Source organism: Manacus candei, unplaced genomic scaffold (genome assembly GCF_025592945.1).
Source record: "Manacus candei isolate 608988 ecotype Guabito, Panama unplaced genomic scaffold, ASM2559294v1 h1tg000071l, whole genome shotgun sequence".
NCBI lineage: Eukaryota > Metazoa > Chordata > Aves > Passeriformes > Pipridae > Manacus > Manacus candei.
Window position 1 is genome coordinate 5,407,836 of NW_026138119.1, and position 22,999 is coordinate 5,430,834.

Here is a 22,999-nt window from a genome sequence, read left to right on the forward strand (position 1 = left end):
ACTACATCTTAACCAAGGTGCTAATTGGGCTAGTGATTAACGGAGAACATTGAGATGCTTGTTTTGGGCTTAACTGCAAGAGGGTGTCACTCAGCATCACACAGCCCAAGGATTTCCGTAGCAGTGCCTGGAGCTCTGCAGCTCACAGAACTGAACGTGTCAGAAAGCTGCTTTAATAAAACCAGGTTCTCAGAGCAGATTTTCTTGTCCTGGCAACTTCAGAATCCCCCCCCTCACCGCCAAAAAAAGTGTGTTTGCAGAGGAGAAGGACAGATACCGAAACTGCTTTTATTTTCTCAGCGAACACTTTTTTTTTTTTAATGCAAAAATGTGTAAAATCTCATTGAAAAAACACTGAGCAGCGTTGTGCAGTATTCAAAATACACGCTCAGGATCTGACGTGAAAAAAGAACGAGTGCCCTGTGCTGCCAACTGCCAAACTCATAGAAAGCACCGTTGTTACCTGTTTAAAGAAAATTCACGCTGTCAGCTGCCATCGAGCCTTGAGGTGGGCACAGTTTAGACCTTTGGCTTCTTATTCCAAAGTAATTTACCCAGCTGTGGTCCAAGCCCCAGGGTGGGCTGCCGGGGAGCTGACACCTGAGGAGCTGGGTTTCCTGGGCTTTCCATCAGCCATCTCTCCGTTATTTCACCCAGAGGCTGCGGAGAGGCCAGAGGAAGGAATTGGCCGTGGGATATGCAGGATTCCGTGTTGACTGGGCTCTGTCCGAGCTCTCTTGGAGACAATTCAAATGATAATTTCACGGAGGTGGTTTAATACCGGTGAAAAAATGCTGGGAATTTTTCAGTCACCTGTTTCCTCGGCGCCCCGGTGCCCCCTGCATCTGTCCGTGCTGAACGCTAGATGGGGCGTCAGACACAGGGTTTGGTCCAGGATTTACAGGGTAGAACAGCTTTTTGCAGAGAAGTGAGTCACGTTTGAGAAAAACAGACGAGAGAGGGAGGGTGGACTCACATCTGCAGAGCTGACCACTTGTGTTGTGAAACGTGATTTCTTGGGATACACAACAACCCCGCCACGTGGCTGAGCAGGGTTCACGGAGAGCAACTTCAGCAGGGGACTGAGAACAGCCAGAGGAAGATGGAGAGTTTGGATAAAGAAACGAGGCTGTTTAGCTGAGATCTGCAGATTCTCGTCTGTCCATCTGAATTAAAGGTGCAAGCAGGGTGCTTTGCTCACCTCACAGGCTTCAGCAGGTATTTCACCCTTCCCCTGTAGAAACAGAGCACGGTCCCACAAACACAAACTGTCACCCTTAAATCCCTCTGGGACAAAGGGTGGTGCCAAGTTGTGTGTCTTGCAAAGGGGGAATCAGTGCCACGGTTTATGTCCCCCCTTTTAAAACCTGGATGGCACATCTGATTAATGTGTGAAGGGAGCAAGGAGACATCCCTAGCAATTTTTTCTTTGTGCTCTTGTGTCTTTTCACAAAGTCTCACCAGCCTGGAAGGGACTGCATCTCCCAAAACACAGACGGGAAATGCATGATAAATATGATAGAAACAGCACAGAGAATGAGAATTACCTCATCTGTGCAAAAAGAAGGGGTAGCGTGGGACACATCTATAGATCTCCTTTCCATGTGGGAGGGAGGTGGCATATATTTCCTATACAACAATAGGACGTATGCTGCATAACAGGTACCAGATGGGTGTTTAAATAATCTTCAGCTGCAACATGTCATGCTGTTATCTCATTATCCATTACAAGTTAAATGGGTTCAAGCTGGGCCTGGACATGGATGAGATGTCTAATAGTGGTGGTGAGGCTGACATTGATGGCAATTTCCTTGAACAGCAGTCTGGAAGCTCCAAGTGGAGCACAGACCCTGCAACACACAGTCCACAGTGCAGTGTCTTGCTGCCTGTCATGTTGTGCTGCTGAACACACCTTGTTGTTTCATCTCAACACCCTGCTGTGCCCTGGGCACAGAACTGGCACCCTGTCGTGTATTCACATTGCCCTCCTGACCAGCACGGGGGCGGGGGGGGGGGGCTGAATCAACTTGAATCAACTTGGGTCATCTTGAATCAACTACCACAGACTGAAGGTACTGAAAATGTTTTAGCAGAGAAGAACTTTGGAAAGGTGCTCGGTGTGCAATGGGCTTGGGGTGTCTGTGATTTAGGGGGTTGTTCAGCAGTGGTGGGAAGGTGAGGAAAGGACAGTGGTAGGGGGGTTACAGGGAGAGGGAAGGGAGGGATTTGGGTAGCAGGAGGATATGGTGCTTGCAGGAAGTAATGCAGAGTGCTAAAGCTGTTGTGGTGGGGGAGGCACCCTGGGGCTTTGTCTGTGTGGCAAAGGGAGAGATGAGGGATGCAGAGATGGAGTATTTGAGGATGAGGAGAGAGGAAAGTCCCAGGGGGAGAGTTTTGCCTGGCCTTTTCCTGCTTTCTTTGTGTTGAAATTTTTTGTCACCCACTTGCAGTTTGCTTGGTTTAAAGTCAGCATTCTCAGGACTTTGGGCAGCAGAGAGCCTAGAGAATTTGGGATGTGGCTGGTTAGCATGGCTTTCCAATCACAAGGCAGCAGACATTCCCAGTTGGCTGGCGAGCCAAGGAATGTCTCCAGCCAGGGGACAGGGTGTTAGAAATGCCCTGCCTTGAGTCCACGGAGTGCAAGAGTAAGTAGTCCAGGTAAGAATTGTAGGGTCAATGAATCAATGTTTTTCCCAGAAAAAGTCTGTATTTTTGTTGGAGAATGTATAAGGTCCTCAATATTTCCAAGTTCTTTATGTGAAAGAGTTTTGGAAACATGACTGCTCTTTGACACGAGGTTCTGGGCTGTCAGGGGGTTCTTGCTGAAGGTTTCCACCTGGAGAAGAAGAGCTGGGAGACTCATTTTTCCCTACATTCAGTTTCCCTCCATTTCTGACTCTGGCTAGACGCTCTCTAATGGTTTTTCTGAGGGGACTTTGGTTTATTTTTACCCTTTTTTTTCCCTCTTCTGTATATGTGGTTTCTTTTTGTTTTCTTTCCCCGCTCTAATTTCAGCATCATCTTTCAAGTGCTCCTTACCCTAAACACAGAGATGAGGCAGTGACAGGAAAGGGCTGCCACGCTGACGTACATTGGAATCTTTTAAGAGTGGGATTGTGGTGGGCTTTGTCCAAATACAGGGCCTGGCTAAGGTCTGGGAGCTACACTAATGCTGTGGAAAGGCTCTGACTCATGGAATGTGTTCACTGACCTTTCTATAATGTGACAGTAGCAATAACACAAAACACCAAAATCTACTTTAATGTTGAGCAAACGTTCTCTAATTCTAGGAACGCCCAGGGAGTCAAGAGCCTGTCATCCTTCTCTTGCAGGTAGGAAAACTGAGGTTTGTGGATGATGAAAGTTCTGCTTGGCATGGTGGTTCACAGCAAAGGGTGTAGCAATTCTCTTCTGTCTTGAACCATGATTTGCCTTGGGCAGGCTTAAAAATCCTTGTCTGGGGTACAGAATGACAGAGTCCCTTGAGTCAGTGTGTGCTGCTGTGCTCTGTAAAGGGTAGTCCAACAGGGAAAGGTATGGGTGATCTTGGGATCTGAGTGAAATAAAACATTATATACTTGTCCAGATAAATCTGCCCATGTGAAATAATTCTTTTGATCATGTCTGAGCCCTTGTAGAATTCTGATATACCAGTCAGGGTTGGTTTTTGTTCTGGCTACTGTCTCTGAAAAATGGAGTTGAGAGGTTCTTCTCTACAACAAGAGAAAAGTGTTTCCCACTCAGATGCCCAACCTCAAATCTCTTTTGCCTGAGCCTGAACTGCAGTCAGAGAGCAGAGACTCACTGTGCTGTACAAGCAGGGTGAATAAGCAGCCCTGAGGACCTCACAGGGTTTGGATGCAGTGGTTGTCCAGACCAGAGCTTTACCTGGTCTGCACCAGCACAGCACCTCCCCTGGCCAGCTGGAGACTGAGCAGGGTTTGTCAATGCTGCTGGTGCCCTTTGGCCGTGGTGCAGAGGGAAAACAATGTGATTTTGAATCTTATATCAAGTGGTTTTCAGCAGGTGGAGCCACACAGGTCGTGTTACCTGGTAGGGGTGGGAGTGAGAGGTACAGAACGTGTTTAAAGCCATGCTCGATCAGCATCGGTGTGGGTGAGGGAAGTCTCACATTTCTTGCCTCCTGTGGGAACTTGCTGGAAATGTAATGTTTTATAGATAAGCACCAAGTGATAAGCTGGCAGGACACTTCTCTACTTCCAGTGAGACCTGGTGCTGGAACCTGTTTGATCTTTCACTCATATCAACTCCATCAAGCAATGATGGATGGAGATGGTCTTTCTCAGAACAAGCACAAAGAGTTATTAAAGTGCCTGACAGCCAAACTGGCTCTGCTCCTCCACAGGCCACTGTGTGCTCCAGAGGGAGTAGGGATGGAGGGAGGCAGCCTTTTGGCTTTGGGAAAATATAAGAGGCTTCTGTTCATATGAGCAGAAGCTGCCAGAACTGCCATAGTGGCAGGCTCTGAGGAGAAGAGATTTAATCTGTAGCTGGGTGATCTTAACAGGTGTCCATTTCTCAAATAGACTTTTATGTCTTGGACACCCTTCAGGCTGACATTTTGGTGTCAGGAATAAAGATATTAAGGTATAGCTTGGAGAGAATTGCTGTTAAGAGTTTAAGTACCAGTTAAGTAGCAGTTAACTCTTGTTGACTACCAGTACTGAGAGGACCCTGGGGCTCAGATGGGCATCTTTTGTGCTGGTTTGGGTGTCTGCTGTTGCAGGGCAAGAGCACACAGCAGCTCATGGTCTGGTTCACCATCACTGGAGGTGTTCAAAAGTGGTGTGGATGTGGCATTTGGGGATGTGGTTTAGTGGTGAACAGGGCGGTGGTGGGTTAATGTTGGATTTGAAGATCTTTGAGATTTTTTCCAACCTGAATGGTTCTGTGATCCTCTGCTAACGGAGCCACCCAAAGCCAGGTGCAAATAAGCAGCAGCCACCTCTGGACCATGCAAATCCACCTCGGTTGAGCAGCTGAAAGAGGCACCCTCGGGGCAGGAACTCGGGAAAGCAAAGCAGGGTGCGGAAGGTGCTTTACCATTTACCAGCCTCGCCTTTTCACCCCTCGCTGCAGACCTGGCTCTGCTCCTGCCTAATTGCCTCCGGGTTCTGATTTCAAGGCCTGTGTTGTGCAAGCTCGAGATGAATAATGTATGAAGTGGTAGCGATAGACCCGCGGATGGGCTATCGATGCTGGCAGTTAGGCTTTGTTTTGACTTGTAACTAAACATTCCTGGTGCAGACATCCTCTGTGGTTTAGTGATTAGATCTGAGAACTGCATTTGGACTCCAGGGGTCAAATCAAGGTGCTGTCACCCATCTCCAGCAGCACTGGCTTAGTCACATCATCTGTTCCTAATCCTCCACTTGTCTCTCTGTGACATGGACAAGAGGGGAAAAAGATCCCATAAAAAGATTATTGTTATCATAATCTCAATTCAGATTGTGTTCCATTATGAATTTATTGTCCCAGGATGTAATTTGGTTTGAACGGTCTGGATGGTGAACTTGACATGTGTAAATATTGAGCATTCCCGTCATGTATGGCAACAAATCTGCAAGAAAGAGAATTAATCCTTGTGCTGTAGGTGCTCATTGGTAAATGGGATGCTGTTAGAGTTGAACTTCACCTGCCTCAGTCCCATCTTTGGTTTTTAACTTTTTTTTTAAAAATTGAGCCCAGAATCTGAAACTGGACACTGTTCCTGTTTGTCTTTGACTGGGCTCCAGGATCTACTTTCTGGTTTTGTTCTCCAGGCTGGTTTGGAGTGGAGTAGCTCTCCTGTGAGCCTCTCTGCTTGTGTAGCAATAGCTCTCACTGAGAGAATAAGAAATAAGGGAAACTTGAGCCCATATTCTATCTTAAATAGAATTCTGTTGTAAATAATAATTTAGGGATAAAAACTGTGTGAAGGAGACGAAATTTGAGCTGGATGAAATAAGAAAACACGATGCTCACATGGTGTGGGAGGATTCCTACAGGAAGAGGATTTTAGGGCATGAGTAATGCTGTGCCTTCGCTCCACTCATGGGCTCTGATGTGGCCAGTGGCTTGTATTTCATCCAAAGCACATAAGGTGGTGATGTTATTAAGCAGACAGCCCCATCCGATGCTTTCAGACCCTTAGGTGAAAGAGGATTTAAAAGTGCTCAATAGGTTTGGGGCTGGACCAGAATCACAGGCTGTGTTTGGCTTGGGGTTTGCAAAACTAAACACCCTGCTCTTACACCCATCTCTGTGGAAGAGCCATAAATACAGGTCACTAAAATTAGTCTTGCAAAGCAGCTCTTCTGACTGGCACCTTTGCTATTCCTGCTCTTCTGCCTCCAGCTCATGCCTGAATAAAGATCTCTGCCTGGTTTTAATCAGCTCTAGTGTTTGGCACTGAGGAATAAGTAGGTTCCTCAGGAGAAAGTGCCTCTTTGCTGCTGTAATAGCTTCCCCATTTGTTCAGACAGGCCTGGTCTGGCTGCCCTTGGAAGGCTGGGGAGGTTATGGAGCCAGGCTCAGTATTACCAGCTGGTTGCAAGGCCAGGAAAGAGCAGCAAAGGCAGAAGGACTGCACAGGCTCCCAGTTTGCTGGAGAGCCTCAGAGGGGATCTGTAACCAGAGAACAACAGGCAACAGGAGCCAGCACACCCTGGCACCAGCAGTGAGGTGTCCTGAACAAGGAGGGATGTGATGATTTCTGTGGAGGCCACAGTGAGGAGGCTCCCTGGAAGCTGCACCTTGTCTGTCCATCTCTGTGGCTTAGATATCAGAATGTCATTGCAGGACAGCCAAGGCATCTCTCTTCTTTAGTGACTTGCCACCAGGAGCTTGATGGGGTTTTTTCCTAGGTTCTTTTTGGTTGGTTTATGTTACTGAAAGAGAGGGAAATAAAATCCAGGAAAAAAAAATTAAACATTTATGTGTGCTGAAATTTTGGGGAGGATATTGTAGCTAAGGAGCGTGAACTGAAGTGACTGCAAATGGACACTTACTGAGGTCCCCGTGTAGGAGTGTGTCCCTCTAGTTAAGCAGGACCAACTGAGAGGTATTTAATTCTTCCACTTCTGCAATGTCCAGCTGCAGAACTCTGTGAGGACCTGTCCATTTATGCCTCAAATCTTACACTGAGCAACCCGGAAAGTATAATTTTCCTGAGGATTCATCAATGTTAAATAAGGATGGAGGGTCAGGAAGGGATCTAAAAATGTTAGTTTTTTTTTTTCAGGAGATATGTTATCTAACAGGAAGAAAAATGTACTCTGCTAAAATAAAAGGTTGCCTGCAGGGCTTCAGTTTCCATCTATTGTTAAAATATGTGTTTGGGAGTTGGGAACCCTGGGGCCAACTGTGAGCTGGAATGAGTTGAAAACAGGAGAAGGGATGTGCTCTGCAAAGAACAATGTTAAGTCCCTGCTAACAGCACAGTGAGAGAGGAGACTGGCTGGAGGATACAAAAACGCCCTGAAGGAACAGGGATGAGCAGGCCAGATCTATTGCTGGGTAGCTGTGAGTGTCCCAGGGCTGTCTTCTATAGAGCATAGCTGGAATTCCTTCAGTTTGGGAGTAGCCCCCTCCCAGGAATACTAAATAACTAGGGGAGGAGAGTCATCCTAGACCCCTCAGCGAGGACTCCTGGCATTTAAAAGAAAAATGACCTTTTAGGAGGCTGAAGGACATTTGGAGTGCAAGGGGTGAAGGAGTTGGCAGTCATGTGCTGGTCATCTGCTTGCTTGGAGGGAAATATGAAAGTATGACTGGGATAATCAAAAGCATGGAGAAATCTCCTTTGAAGAGAGATGAAAGCAATTGGGGTTGTGGTAAAGCTGAGTAAGAGGTGCTTTCACAGGCATGTTTTGAAGGAGGGGAATGTCAGGCAAAGCTGAGCAAGAACTGCTGTTCTTCCTAATTCCTCCGCGTGTCTGTATGTGACATGAACAAGAGGGGAAGGAGATCCCATAAAAATATTATCATCCTCATCATCTTACTTTAAATTGTGTTTCATTATGGAGTTTATTGTTTAAATTATGCTTCATTACGGAATTTAATTGTCTCAAGAAGTAATTTAATTTAAACCGTTTGGACGGTGCCTTGACGCATGTAATTGTCAAACATTACCGTCATGTATGACAAAAAATTTACAAGAAACAGAATTAAACCTTGTGATTCAGAGCTTAACTTAATCCCTGACTCCTGAAGACTGGATGAACCAGGGTGAAGGGGGATAGAGAGCCTCAGTCCATTGCTGTCTACCACGGGGGCACGTCCTACCTTCAAACCACGGTGTGTCCCATGGCTGATGGAACCCTGCAAGGTTCCTGCTCACACTGAAGAGCAGCAGCTCCTTCTACCACCAAAAGTGCACACCAACCTCCCCTGCTGTGCTACAGTGCAGCACAGCTCCCTGCACCTTCCAGCTGGACAGCTCTATTCCCACTAATGTGGCCACAGCATCCCGTAGCCTCCTGTCCCTGCAGCTGCCTTCCCACCTGGCTCCAGCCTCTCTCCTGCTAATGGGGGAACACTTCTTGTTCAGTTTTGGCTGAGTTGGTGGCACTGTTAACAGAAACGTGCTGTGTTAGAGAGATGCATTCTGCTGCTTTGTAAATATTTGCAAAGAGCTCATATCTGTCCCCTCATGGAGGGCTGTGGGGAGCAGTCAGGGTTGCATAAACACAGGGTGGAGCAGATCCTGGGCACGCATCGTGGCCGCGGGGATGCAGGCTGTAAATCAGGAGAGGAATCAAAGCCTGGGACCTGGGCAGGCTCCTGGAGTCCTGCTGAAGGGTCACTCAGGCAGAGAAGGGATGGTAAGCCCAAGCATCACTACCTGCAGAGTAGCATGGAGAGGTTTCTCTACTTCCTTGTATCGTTCAGGCCAAGTTCTGCTCTTGATAAAGTCAGGGTCGTGCAGCCCAGGTCATGTTCTGTCGGTGCTTCCACCGCTGTGAGCAGGAGGCCAGCTGAGACAACAGCACCATAAAAAGCATCCAGGCAAGGGGGGCTGTAAATAACACAGCTAAATTACTGCCTGCTTTCCAGGCTGATTGTGGGGAGGCTGTTTTTAGCACTGCATGGGGCGGGTGTTTATTAACAACATCAGAATTGAGACCTGGACCACCTTTCTGCCTGAAACTAATCCCAAAAGATGTATTGTTCATCACCCAGGGCAGGGAAAAGGGAAAGTTTTAGGATGTGTCTGGAGCCAGCTGTGGGCTGACCAGTGACTCAACTCATAAAACCTCAAACTGCCGAGAAGCTCTGACTTCTGCCTGAGTCAGGGCTCCTGAGGAGGAGGCCCTGGTCTCTTCTAGGAAGCACAGTCCCCCTCCTTTTGCCCAGGACTTTGCTCTGTGAAGTGAGAGCGTTTAGGAGATCAGCATGTGCGATAAAGAGATTTAGAAAACATGACCTATAAGGAGGGGTGGGAGGAAACGCTGCTGTTTAATTTAGGGGTGATGGAGGGGACACAGAGAACTCCGGGTTCTAAAAATAAGCTCTGCATTTTGGAAAGCTTTGTGGTGAGTGAAACTACAGCTGGGCCATGAAGGAATGGTCTCCTTAGAGTTGGTCTCACCAGGATGGTGACATGACTCAGTTCGTGTCAGGGACAGGCAGTGACGTGCTGACCTTTCCATTTCCTACTGTCCTATATTTCAATGTCTGTGTGACAATTTGAAAATGTCTTTCTGTTGAAAATAGGACTTAAAAGACTTTAAAATGAATGAGCTCCATGAATGAGCCTGTTTTTCCTGGGTTTCAGAGCAGGGTTAACAGCCCAGGAGATAAGAGGTGCCCACCTGCCAAAACAGGTCCCTGTTCTTAAGCTGGGCACCAAACTGCACTTCTGAGGATGAGCAGAGCCCTATGGATCAGCACAGCAGGAGATTCCAGCCCTTGGACAGGCACTGAAAAAGAGAAAGGCCATCTTGGTTTGTTTTCTACTTTTCACCTTGAAGCTGCTCATCTGCTGTTGAATGCCAGGCCTCTGTAGGGCTGGATCTGGGACCAGAGCTGCTTTCTCTTCCAGTCCTGGGTTCATGATCCAGTGCTCTTAATGCTGTAAAACATGGCCTGATTCCCATTTCTCCACAGCACAGCATGTGGAGGCAGGACCACGCTGCACCCGTTACCTTTGCTCTTGCTCAAGAGCATCCCACCAGGGAATCTGCATTTACATTTTAGTTTTGCAAATGCTTGAAGTCTAGGAAATGTTTCCCAATTTTGAAATTTTTTTGTGGCAGGATTTGTTTCTCTTCTCTCTCAGTCTGGCAGGGAAACTCCCTCTTTTTTGGCAGTAACGTGAGTGGGTTTTGCCTGTTGTTTACAACTGATGGGATCTGGTTCTTGGGAAGCCAGACACATCACGAGTTGCTGCGGTGTGGCTGAGGGAGAGTGTGTGTGAGTGCAGTGTGGCTTCCCCACACCCCAAGCTCTGATCCCCCATCTCCCACCTTTGCCCTGTGGCAGCAGTGGCAGGTGCAGCTCTTAAACGAGCTGGGGCAGAGGGAGAAAGCAGAAGAGAGGAGAAATAACTTCCCTCAGCCACTCTCCCAGCAGATTTGCATCCCTGAAGGCACAGAGCAGTCTAGCCAAGGAATTCTTTCCTCTAAGAGAAAGCCCAGGCGTGAATCCATGTGAGGCTCAGAATAGGAGAAAATAATCTACTTCCCACACAGTCCCAGCCTGATGTCCTCTCTTCTGGTGTCTCCTGGCTGTCACAGCAGCAGGGGACACAGTGACTACCCTGCGGCCAGGGTGGGTACGACAGTTTGGGTCGGAGGGGTGGTTGGGAGCAGGGCAGCAGCCTGGGAGTAGACAGGAAGGGACTGTGGGTGGAGCTGGAGGGAGAAGGCAGGAGGACAACGTGCCACTGCCTCTCACTTGGCCCTGGACCAGTTCCCTGTCCTGGGACTGGCTGAGGAACAGCAGCTTCCTCCATTCTGCTCTGCCTGGGACTCAGAGCCACCACACCCCTGCCCCTTCCCTGGGCCTCTCCTGCTGGCTTTCTCCTGCTGCAGGCATCTGCTCTTCCAAGTGTGAAGGACAATTTGGGAGAGTCTGATCGTACATTCCTCATGCTGAGGCCTCTCAGGCAGCTCCCGCCAGCACCGTCACTCTAAAATACAAACCAGACAAGATCTGCTGGAGTTTGCCAAAGGCTGAAACATCCCATTTGTTTCCGGAGGTGCTAATGCTGAAGGCCAGAGATGCTGATGGTTCCACTGCTTAGTGACTTTGCAGTATCTTCTGTGTCCTGCTCGCTGCAAAGAGCAGGAGGAGCCCAGGAGCTTGGGGACGGGGAGCTGCAGGTGAAGCAACAGGATTTCACTCACCCGCAGAAGAAGGTGCGTCACGGTGGTTGAGTTTTTGTGCAGACTAAGGAGTGAAGGCAGGTGGAGCGCCCTTCTCTCTAACAGATAGTTAAAATGCTCATGTCTTTACTTGAAAAGCTGTGTTTGACTCCATGAGCCAGCACAGCCTCTCATGGGATTTCCCAGGATGGGTGCAGCCCAGGGGGAGTGATCACTGGGATACTGTGCAGACTCCAAGGCTTTGCACTGGGAGCAGCAGGAAGAAATGGCAGGAAGGAGGGTACTGGTGTCCACTGCAGCATTGAAACAAGCCAGGAATGTGGCTCAGCTCTTCTTGGAGCTGTGGGCTGAGCTGTAGGCCCAGGGCAAGCAAAACCCCAACCGGGCTCTGCACCTTCTCCACCAGCATGTGGGAACACGCTGGAGAAGTGCCACCCACCTGCCCGGCTTCTCCAGCTTGGAGCAGTCCCCTCAGGCTCTTTGCCTAGCCCTGGCTGTGGGATGTAATGGGTTTGGGAAAATTTCGGGGAATCTGAGTTGTAATTGCCCAAAGAGTCTGCTGCCCTTTGGGATCAGGTTGGAGCCCAGGCCGTGCCACCTCAGCAGATGTGCCAGTGTTCCACTGTGCAGGATTTATTACACAACTCCCGTGTCACTGCCACCAGGAAATTCCCCAACATAGCAAGAGTGGAAAAACATGTAGTTATAATACTGTAGTGTAATTCAGCTGGTCAAATAAATAACAGCCTGTATGGGAACTGAGGGTGATTTTTATTCCATAATCTTTTCAAAGCAGGATTGCTATTACAGGCTTCTATTTTTAAGTACTTTTCTCAAGCACCTCCCATGAATTTTTCATTCCTTCTGCCAGCTACAGTTCAGTTCCTCCTTCAGCAAAACCCTCCATCTTTTCTCCACAGCTCCCAGGGTCAGTCTAACCTGATGACTAATCTTTCAAAGCCTGACCTTGATTATTATTATTAATTTCTCAAAAAAAAAAATCAGTGTTTTTGGCTGGTGATGTTGATTTTGGGTGGGTCTTGTCCTGGGTTGAAACTTCTTGTTCTCAAGGCTTTAAGGCACAGCTTGTAGTTTAAGGACCTGGTCTCCTTCAAGCAATGAAGAATGTGATCTGTGGAGGAGGATCAAACCATTAATATTAACAGCCTGCTTCCGCCTGGATTAATGGGATGGTTAAACATGCTTCCTGCAGCTGCATTGCCTTGGGTTCCAAAAGCCAGGAGGGTGCACGTGTGGATGTGTCCTGCCCAGCGTGAGACCCCTGAACATGGGAAACCAAGCAGGAGCTGGGATCCCAGGAGCTTTCCACCTGCCTTTACAGGCAGCTTCTGCCCCTCATCCCCATCCACGTCCCTCCCCACTGGGGCTCCACTCTATGTAATACTGAAAGGGTCTGAAATGCATAAACACACAAAATAAACAACTTTCCTTGCCCACGTGATTTTTATACACCAGGGAGATGGTGTGACTGAGTTTGCCCCAAGGGCTTATTCCTAAACAAACTGCACTTCTTGATCTCTCCATTCAATTTAAATTTGTGCCAGTTGCTGGTGCAATTTGTCCAGGGCTTCCTGCCAGGGTTTGAATAATGCCAAGGAGGAGAAGTCTGGCTGGCTGGCAAGGAGGAGTCCTGGCTTGTCTGCAGGTGCATATTCCTGCTGTTCAGCGAGGCATGGCTGCCTCGGGAGGGGAGGAAGGTGCATGAAGGGAAAAGGTCTCACTACCAAGGACCCCGTGGGCTGGATCCTCAGCTGGTAAAAACTGGAGCAGCTCCATGGAGGGTGTGATGTGCTGGTGGAGGGTCTGGCTGCCTGGCTTCTCCCAGACTCTTGGGAGAGCTGGGGAAGGGACTGCTGGGGAAGTCTCATCCCTGCTGGCCCTGCATAAACCCAGACCTTAGGCACCGAGGTCTTCTCTGCTGTGGGTTGATCCCTATCAGCTGTGGAGAGGAGAAAAGGGAGGGAGCGGCGTTTGGGATGTGGCTTTGCCGCCAACTACTTACTCTTGGCATTATGGTGTTTATGAAACCCTGTGACCTCCAGGGAGACGTGGGTGGGGTTGGATGTAGTTTGGTGGTGAACACCCCAGCTCTTACTGCAGTGGCTGAGTCCACATGGCTGCTGCATGTCCTGGTGTCCCCATTCCCACCCCCAGGGAAGCAGCCTGTTGGAGGCAGGCACACATTGCCAGGCTGAGGAGCTCCATGCTGGGCTGTGCCAGGGCTTGTTCTGCAGCCGCCCTGACGCCGGGGTGGTGGTGACCAGCTGCAAGTACCTCTCCCTTGAAACCAAGTGTTTGGGGTTTTCAAAGGCTCTGTGCAGTGTTGCAAAAACGTAACCATAAGGCCCCGTCGATGTTTCATGGACTATAGTCGGTGAACTGTAGGTCTGGTCACGTTCAAAAGGGCCAGTCGGGTTCAGGAATAGCACAATTTATTGTATGCAACGTGTGTGGTTCTTTCAGATTGCTGGTGATTAACTGCCCAGTAGCTCTACAGAGCACTAACAATACCATTGCAACCACAAGCTGAATTTCCCAGGTCAACACTCAGCATAGCTGAGGATGCAAGGCTTACCAAAAGGCAGCTGTTCTGGGGAGGGTGAGAAGGATAAACCTGTCCATCTGTCCCTGCAATTTCATGTTGAATTCTCTTCCCCCAGTTAGATACAAAACTGGGGTGCTTTTTACACCTTATTAACCACTATGGTGCAAAGTGCTGCAAGTGGGACTGTGGTCAAACTTCCTGTTCTTTGTGGGCACACTGTGCAGAATATTTCTTGGTAGGAGATTTTGGTTTGTCAAAACATTTCTGGGTAACAGGTAGAAGAAGGAGGCCATGCAGCCTCCTCCTTGGTCCACGTTCCCCATCTCCCCCCACCCCGATGCCATGGCAACACAAAACCACAGGATCTCCATCTGGTTGCTGCACTTGCACCACACGGGCCCCACTGGAGACACTGAGCTTTGCATTTTCTTCATTCCTTTATGCTTCCAGCATCCTATTGCTGGGGACAAACCTGTCCAGGGGCTGTAGCAACGGGCCAGGTCCTGGGCTTAGTGCAGTGTTCCTCTTGGGATACTCTGGACCCTCTTGGAAAGGACAGGATTTAGTTTTGCTCCATGGCAGTTAAAAAGCTTTGAAAAACGAAACCAGTCCTAGAGGCACTGATGCTCTCATACATGATTTTGTAAATGACAAACTTTACTCGGTTCATTGTTTCTTGAGGCTTTTTGTTTTGTGGCTTGAAACATATTTTTTTATTCCAACATGTCAATTCATTATAAAACTGCTTTCATCCTCAAAGCATTCTTTTTTCACTCAATATCTGAAAGTCTCCATTTTCCTGAAGTATTTTTCTTTTTTTAATTTTTTTTTTCCCTGTGTAAAGGAAATAAACAAAAAATCCATCCCTTCCACACTAATAAAAATGGACATCTCCTGTCAGCCCCCACACTGCCAGCTCACTGAGGTTTGCTGCTGCCAGCACTGGGGCCAGGGCTGGGGAAGAAGGAGTTAAAGGCTGGAAGACCATCCAAGCTGCCTGCCAGAGGCTCAGATCCTACTCTTTCATCCACAGTGTTTGGTGGCTGAGGAAAAGGCAGCTCCAAATTCGCGTGGCGTTTTCTAAACCAGGGACAGAATTACACCTGACTGCCTTGATTCATCCTCTCAGAGAAACCAGGACGAGCTGCCTTCGGGGCTGGGCAGGCTGTTCTTTGCTTCTGCTGCAGTTTTTCGGGCTTTGCAGTCCAGGACCTGCCCTGTTGGGGTCCAGGCTGGTCATTGCCGGGCTCCCCTCCCAGCCGGGGGTGCAGGGACAGCCCAGGCTCCCGGGGGGTGGGCGCTGGTGGGCCAAGGGACAGCTCTGTCCGCTGTCCATCCCTCGGCAGGTGGATGTGTAGGGGAGGGCTGGGAGCCTCTGCCACGGGACTGGGCGGGACTGGGACGTACTGGGAGCGGAGGGGTGGGCTGTGGTATAGGGGACGGACTGAGCGCAGGAGCACAGGGCTGGATGTGGCTGAGGTAGGTGCCTGCCTTCTTCCTAACTCCTCCTTCGAGAGCAGATCAGCTCCTGTCTGTGGGTGAGCATTGCCCTGGCTGGGCGAGGGATGCTCCGTGCAGCTCTGTCCCTCTGGGCACGCACGGGAGGTGGGACAGGGGGTCGTGGTGGGCTGTTTTAGGGAGGCAGGGGCTCAAGCTGTGGCCGGGTGAGCCTGGCTGTGGCCCACAGGGTCGAGGGGGCTGTATCCGGGCTCGGGGCATCTCGTCCCCCTGGAGCTGGTGATGTCGGGGTGTGCGGGGCAGGGGGAGCCTGTTCCGTGGGCTGGCTGGGCTTTGCTCAGCGGCAGCTGCGCCCCATCAGCCTGGCGGGGGGGTACAGGGGCTGTGGGCTTCGGCCGGAGAAATGAGGAGATTTGTGTCGTGTTTAAACGCAGCTGTTCCTGCCCCCTCTCCCAAGATCGCCACGGGATCCGAGTGCTGAGGCGACCGAGCGGCACCTTCCCCCAAAATGATGGAAAACGAAGTGTTTCTGTCATTTACGTTCTACAGCACAATTTTGATCTTAAAAATGTATGTCGTTGCCATCATTACGGGACAAGTGAGACTCAGAAAGAAGGTAAGATCCAGTTTCCTTTTCCTTCGTCTCCCTTTCTGGCTTTTTCCTTGGGCTTCTGTGGTTTTTCTTTCTTCTTTTATTCCTGTAAAGGTCGACAAAGTTTTCCTGAAGCAAACCGAGTTTCTTTGACTTAAGTTGAAAGAAAAACAAGTTTCATAGCTGCAGCAGATAAATATCTCACTTCTCTTTAGCCCTTTTTGTTTGTTTCTACCATCTGTAGCTTGATGTTTATAATTCTTGAAACCTGATCTAAACAATAAACAAATCTAAAATGGCAAGCAGGTGAGATGCTTCTAGAAAGAGACTGTTTACAGTTAATTTGCCATGCCTGGAAGAATAGGAGGGGGGAAAAAAAGGTTTGAGAAGAAATCATTGAAATGGTCTTTTTTTCTTGGAATGTAACAGAAAGCTTTTCAGCTTTTGGAGGCTGACTGGCTATGGGAATGCTCCAGGAGATCAGAAAGTCATGGGGAATAAAAACAATAGCTGGAGGAAATCGTTCTTGGACACGGGGGAAAAGTACAGGGAGGACCTGGAGTTCCAGCTGCTGTCTGGATTTGGGGTTAACTGGACTTTTATCACCCACAACCCAAATTGAATTCCTGGCAAAACTCATCTGTTTATAAAATCTGTTTTAAAGTGTTTGAGGGGTTTCCAATTCCATCAGTGGAGTGGGAGGGAGAGATTTCTGCTCTCAGAAAAAATACGAAGCGATAACCCTGTGCTGTGACATGATTGTAACTGATGTGGCTCCTCCCCTTGTGATTTTAAATGATGCTCCAGCCCTGGGACCATCCAGGCTTGTAACTTGATTAAAGAAAGCACCAGGGCCCTTTCCAGGCTGCAGAATGAAGCTGTCACCTGTAACCAGGTCCCTGAGGAACAGCTTCTGAGCATAGGTGAGGAGCTCATATAAATCATCTTTATTCGTAACTTTATTAGTGTAGGATCCCATTTCCCCATGGGAAAATCACACGGTACCACTGCCAAAAAGCCAGCCAGGGAATATTTCCTAATCTGTCAGTCCTGTTATCTTTCAGATGCCACAGTGTGTCTGTAAGCTCTGTGCCAGCAGTGATCTCACTTGCTGGTTGGCACAGTCTCCTTTAAATGGGTTTCATGGGAAGAAGTGGACTGGGATGAGGTTTGGTACCTGATCAGCAGGCAGCACTGGGTTTTTTGGAGGATAAGAAAAACCTCTGGGGAGGTGCAGAGTTTAACCCCCAGGACAGGGGTTAAACATGGAAGCGCAGTTGCTCTCGTGCTTGTGAAGGGTGGTGAAAAACTGGAGCAGGAGGAAATCCCCACGCTTCTTGGGGGCCAGACTTCTACCTCTGAGGCTCCTGAAAGCATTGTGAGGACCTGGGGACTGTCTTGCAGGCGTTTGCAAACCCGGAGGACGCGCTGCGCAACGGGGGGCTGCAGTTCTGCCGCGAGGACCCCGACGTGGAGCGGTGCCGCAGGTGAGAACCCGGCGGTGCTGGCATTCCCTCTGCTCCACAGGGGGATGGATCCCTGGCAGCTGCTGGCAAAGGAGCAGTGGGAAGCTAAAGGGCTCATTAATTAAGTAATTGCCTAAGTGGTTTGAATGCCTGGAGTTGGGCTGTGGGACCCTGCCACTGGAACAGTTTAATCTTTAATGGCAGCGGGGTGTGCGCTGGAGCAAGGACATGTGGAAGGATCCGAGTTTGGGTCCAACAGCTGACTCTGGACACAAACACCTTTCCTAGGTGCTTAAAGTCCCACAAGCTCCTGAGGTCTCATCCCATACCCACACCCAAAGTCTCTTTCTGTCCTACTCCGACAGGACCCCGAATCCCCCAGATTCCTGCACAGCTTGGACAGGGAGCTGTGGGACTGGTTCCAGTGTTGTATCCGGCTGCCCTTTTGAGGGATTTGGGAAGAGGCTGAACAGGGTTGCTATAACTTATGCCTCCCTAATGGGCAAGCTCTGAATCTTCCGCCTCTTCTGTGGGGCTCACAGTTCCTCAGAGGTAAAACATGGGGTTATTCAGCCCTGGGCTTGATTTGCTGTCCCCCTTACCAAAGGAGGTGCCCTGAATGCTGGGTGATGTGCAGGAAAGGGGCTGGAGCTGTGCCCTCCTGTCACTGAGCCCTCATCTGCCAGCTCTCTGCTGTGGGTGAGGCCCTCATCACTCATCTCCCACGGCTTCCAGCATTTGCTTTAGAAAACATCCAGTGCCACCTAATCCTGGGCTGCCAGGGGGACTAGAATGGCAAATGAGATGAAAACATCCAGTGCTACCTAATCACTGGGCTGCCAGAGGGAGGAGGAGGAGAAATGAGCTGTTTCCTTCCTAGCAAAAAGAAAATAATAGCAGAAATAATAATCGTAATCCTCTTTTGATTATTCACAATAAACAAACCTCCATAAAAATAAATAACTGGAGCTGCAGCAAAGACCTGGGGAAGTCTGGGATCTGACTTGGGGCAGCTAAAGCACTCAGAGTCAGTCCTTGCTGGTCTGTTCACAGCCCTGGGAAAGACAGATTAAACCCAAGGTGTTTCCCTGGAAAAAAAGGAGACCATCCCAGATGGTATCAGGAGGGGAGCAGAGCCACGGCAGCTCCCCTTCTCCCTCCCAGGTTTGACAGGGAATACATCTCTGTGTCCAGGCTCTGATCAGTTCATCCCCACCAAGTCCTCCTGACATCACTGCTACGACACAGGACTCATTTTAGTGTCTTTCCTAGGCCAATTCCTCCATGCTCTCCTAAAATTGCACCCACAGAGCAGCTGAATTAGGGTTTCCAGCAGCTTCCTTACCATGTTCATGCACCCCACCCCTTGCTTGAGGATGTGGCCCTTAAGATAGGGACTGGTTCCTATGCAGGTGGAAAGAGCAGGTAGGAGAACTTCTCATCTTGTGTAGAACAGCAGCACAGGTATCCTGGCCTTTGTCTTGGCAAAGAAATAACTTGAAATTTTCTCTTGGCTTTATGAACATTCAAACATGCACAAGAATGGGGAAGCAGTGGCAGCTCTTATCAAGGATTCATCTCTGCCTCTCAAACCTTCAGAGATAACAGAAAAAACCTAATGAGTGACCTCATGCCTGAGTCACTCTCCAGCCCACCAACCAGAGCATGACCTGACAGGCCCCCCATGGAATCATGAGGATGGGGCTCTGTGCTGTGGAAGGGAGAGGCAGAGGTGATGGACAGCCTGTTGCTTTGGGGACTGATTTCCCTTCTTCAAAGGATGCTGCCTGGGGGAGGAGGGACTCAGCCTACACTGGTGGCATGATTGGATCCACTGTGGTGGCAGCTGATGCTGTGACACCCAGGAGCACGTTCAGCTGGAGCAAAGGGTTTGGCCCCATCAGTGCCATGTGTCACCACATGGTCTCTCCACCCTCCAGGTGTTGCTGGCACAGCGTGGGGGTGCCTGGGGTGCTCCTCCCTGATCGCCTCTGGATGCATTTACAGAGAGTGGCGAAGCCACAAACACTCCCATCCTGTGAGATTCTCCTCTGGGGAAGCTGTGGTCTGGAAACTGCCTTTTACTGTGTAACGTGGCCACATCTGGGGCCGTGCCGTGCTGGCACCGCACCAGCCTCGAGATTTTTGCAGCTTTGCAGGGTCTTTGTTTTGCTTTGTTTGTTTGAAAGCTCCAGCCCTGGAGCTGTCATCTGTCAGGGCAAAGGCATCCCAGTCACGGAGAGCAAGCTTCGGGAGCTCAGCATCCCAAGGGTGTGAAATCCTGCCTCTCTGTGCAAGGGGGAACTAAGTCTTTTGGGGGCTGTGTCTGCCCCATCCGCCAGAGGAGGCTGCCAGCAGCACCCGGGGATGGCTAGAAGGGATGGGAGGCAGCAGGGAATTCTGGTGGGATGGAACAACCTTATCTCCCTTCTCAGGGCCCACCGCAATGACATGGAGAACATCTTTCCCTTCCTCTTCCTCGGAGCCATCTACTCCATGCTGGACCCCAGTCCTGCAGTGGCCAGGATCCACTTCCTCATCTTCTGCGTGGGGCGCGTCGTGCACACCATCGCCTACCTGCTGCGGCTGAAGGCGCCCGCGCGCTCCGTGGCCTACAGCGTGGCACAGCTGCCCTGCTTCTCCATGGCCCTGCAGATCCTCCTCGCCACCACCCCGTACTGGTAACACCCCGAGAGACCGACCAGCCGAGCCCCCTCATCCTGCACTCCGATGGTTCCCTGGCGGGACGGGGTGCTGTGTGAATGTGAGTGTGAACGTGTGTGTGTGTGTGTGTGTGTGTTTGTGTGTGAGGGCACGTGGTAGGTTGCCAAGGAGGTCACCTGCAGCCTTGATAAACTCCCTGTGCTGTTGAAATTCGGCAGGGAAGTCGCCGGAGAGAAGGGACTCTCCCTGTGGAGCAGGAAGGGAATGTGGAGTCAGGTTTCTCTCGCTCCTGCTGAGGGCAGGAGGGAGAAAGCACATGAACTACCCCTCAAAGAGGGGGTTCGTTGAAGGAAAGGAGGTTTTCTGACTCAACTGTGTTCGGAACTGGGAAGGTGAAGATGTGCCTTTTCCCCTTGGTCACAAATATCCCGTGAATCAGGAAGGGAAAATCATGAGGGTCTCACAAAGTCTTTGGGTCAGCAGAGGTAGAAGAGGGGGTTATAAAACAGCCACCCTCCTCTTGCCCAGCCATGTGGGTCTGTGGGGACGGAGTTCTCTTAGGTTCCCTCTCCCACAAGGAGAACAGGAGGCAGATGCCTGCCAGACAGAGTAACATGGAAGTCAAAACCTCCGGGGTGATGTTGTGAAGACATCGGAGTGTTCAGTGCTCCCAGAGCCACCTCGTCTCATGCCAAGGGACACAGCTCCCTGCCAGGAGCCTCACTGCAGACAGGATCCTGCCTGTCCCTCAGCCAGCCTTCAGCAGCTCCCTGCCAGCAGCACCCGTGGCTTTTCCATCTCAGTCTCATCCCAGTAAGGTGCAGAGCATCGTGCCTGGAACAGCCAGCAGGAACCACTTACCCTGCGGAGAACCGGACACAAATCTCTGGGACTTCTGGAAAGACTAAACTGCTCACACAAAACAAGGAGTTTGCAGACAGAGCTTTCTCCTGAGGGTGGTATCTGTGTCCACATGGCACTAATGCCTGACTATGCTCTCAAGGGCAGCAGACTGACTTTCTCCCCCTCTGTTTGTAGCCTTTCTCTGGCTGCAGAATGGCCGCTGCTGTTTGGGGAATGTGCCGTGACCGCTTTGGGGGTGTTTTCTTTCAGCTGTTTCCTGCTGTCCAGTGCTGCCACACCGTGTGCAGCCTGGACCAGCTGGGGTTTGCAGAAAGCTCTGGAAGCGAGCAAAGTGGCTTTGAAGAGTGTATCACTGCTCTGCAGTGTCACCTGAAAGTGTTGTGTTGGAGAGGAGAGACTGAGACCAGGGTGACAAACCCTCCTGAGCTCCTCTGTCCCCAGGTGCCAGGGACTGCAACAATGGAGCATCCCTGTGGAGGACAAGGCAGGAGGAAACCTCTGGTCTTCATACCTCTCCCCCCTCTGAGGGCAACACAAAGCCTTACTAAGACCACAGGGGAAACCAGAATAAGCAGAAAATAAAGTCCCCTTCCACCTGCCCTACTCATTAAGGCTGCACCCTTAACTCTGCTGTCCTGAGAGATGCTCTTGCTGAGGCCTCACAGAGCACTGGTGACACACCTGCTCAGACTGATGCTCAGTCCTTGCACAGCTCAGGTAGCAGCTTCTGTCCTGGTAATTCCTGACCCCAGCACAGAGGCCAAGCTGTGTGGTGAGGTTTGGAGTGGAATGCTCTGCTCTCCCACCACATTAGGAAGTGGGCAGGTTCAGCAGTTTGCTCTTGTCCACCTCTCCCTCACAGCCTCAGCAGATGTCCGGGTAACACAGACCCTGCTTAACAAGCCTTTTCTGCCTCACATGGTGCACAAGGTCTCGAATCCCTGTACATTTCTCTGCTGCTGCACATGCATCCTGGTGGCAGGAAGCAAATATTCCCAATAAAAACAAATCATTGTGCTCAGATACATCCTTCCTTTGGGAGCAGCAGATGCAGCTGGGCAGCAGCTGGGTCCAACCCCAGCAGGATGGATCCCCAGCTGTAAAGCCCTTTGCTAAACCTCACTGCAGAGCCTGGAGTACCCTGGGACTCCTAAAGAGACATCCCTTTCCTCTGGAGTCACCTCTCCTGCAGAGGAATCCCTTTTCCAGGTGTGCATTATTTGTGCTGATCCTTTAAATTCAGCAGTAGCCCTGCTCAGTTTTCCTTCCCTGAGCAGCAGGTTGTTGCAAAGCTTGGTTGTTCACCTAAAAATCCTGGAGAGCTTGAGAAGTTCAGGTAAGATGTGGTTGCTCTCATTTCTGTGCTTATGACTTGCAAAGGAACTGCCTGTATTTTCCAAGCTCAGCAGTCCCCTTTTTTTTGGCAGTAGGTTGCTGGGAAGCCAATGCCTCATTTCCCTGGTTTTCCCCTATTTTCTTAAGTTGTTGGTGTTTGGAAGGTGCTGTCCTATGTCTGTTGTAGCTGGATAAAATGGCTCCACTTTATTGTTTTTTTTTCCCCTCATGCTTTTAGATGTCAAATAAGAAAGGCAGCAGCTTTATAAAATGGACTCTCTCCAGTACATGTTGCTGTGGTTGGAGATGTGGCTGGGACTGAGATTTTGGCATGGGAAGTAAGAAATCAGGCTGCAGAACCCTCACCCAGCTCCTTCAGCCCCTTCTAGGCTGCCTGTTCAGTGCCTGAGGCTGATGCTCTGCTCAGGGAAGTTGAGGTTACATGCACAGCTCGGCTTTCTTCTTTTTTATGAAAAAAAAAATAAACCCTGCTGTACTGGCTGCAGGGAAAAGCTTGGGAATGTGAACTCTCCTAGCTCCAAAAAAACAAACAGAAAAAGCCCACAAGGCAGACTTCAGAGAGGCCCAAGCATTGTGCTTATTTTGAAGCACAGTGGAGGTTTGTGGGAGGCAGGATGGAGCCGGGCTCGGCTGCCTGGGCAGCACCAGCCCCATCCCCATCAAGGCTCTCCCAGGACAGGGTGATCAGAGCTGCTGTTTTTCC

At 50.0% G+C, this 22,999-nt stretch overlaps 1 protein-coding gene across 9 annotated transcripts; it reads left to right on the forward strand.

Moving 5' to 3' along the window:
- Positions 1 to 380: 380 nt before the first annotated feature.
- PTGES (prostaglandin E synthase) lies at positions 381 to 21,961 on the forward strand. Of its 9 annotated transcripts, XM_051807750.1 has the most exons (6): positions 438 to 508; positions 658 to 1,218; positions 3,291 to 3,332; positions 15,789 to 15,970; positions 17,351 to 17,433; positions 19,848 to 21,961. In XM_051807750.1, the coding sequence occupies exons 4-6, from the start codon at positions 15,863 to 15,865 to the stop codon at positions 20,095 to 20,097; spliced, it is 441 nt and encodes a 146-aa protein (XP_051663710.1). In that variant the 5' UTR covers positions 438 to 508; positions 658 to 1,218; positions 3,291 to 3,332; positions 15,789 to 15,862; the 3' UTR covers positions 20,098 to 21,961. The 9 variants fall into 9 exon arrangements, with proteins under 9 accessions (XP_051663708.1, XP_051663709.1, XP_051663712.1 ...); XM_051807748.1 differs by having other exon boundaries at positions 381 to 1,218; XM_051807752.1 differs by lacking the exon at positions 658 to 1,218 and having other exon boundaries at positions 435 to 508.
- Positions 21,962 to 22,999: the final 1,038 nt, after the last annotated feature.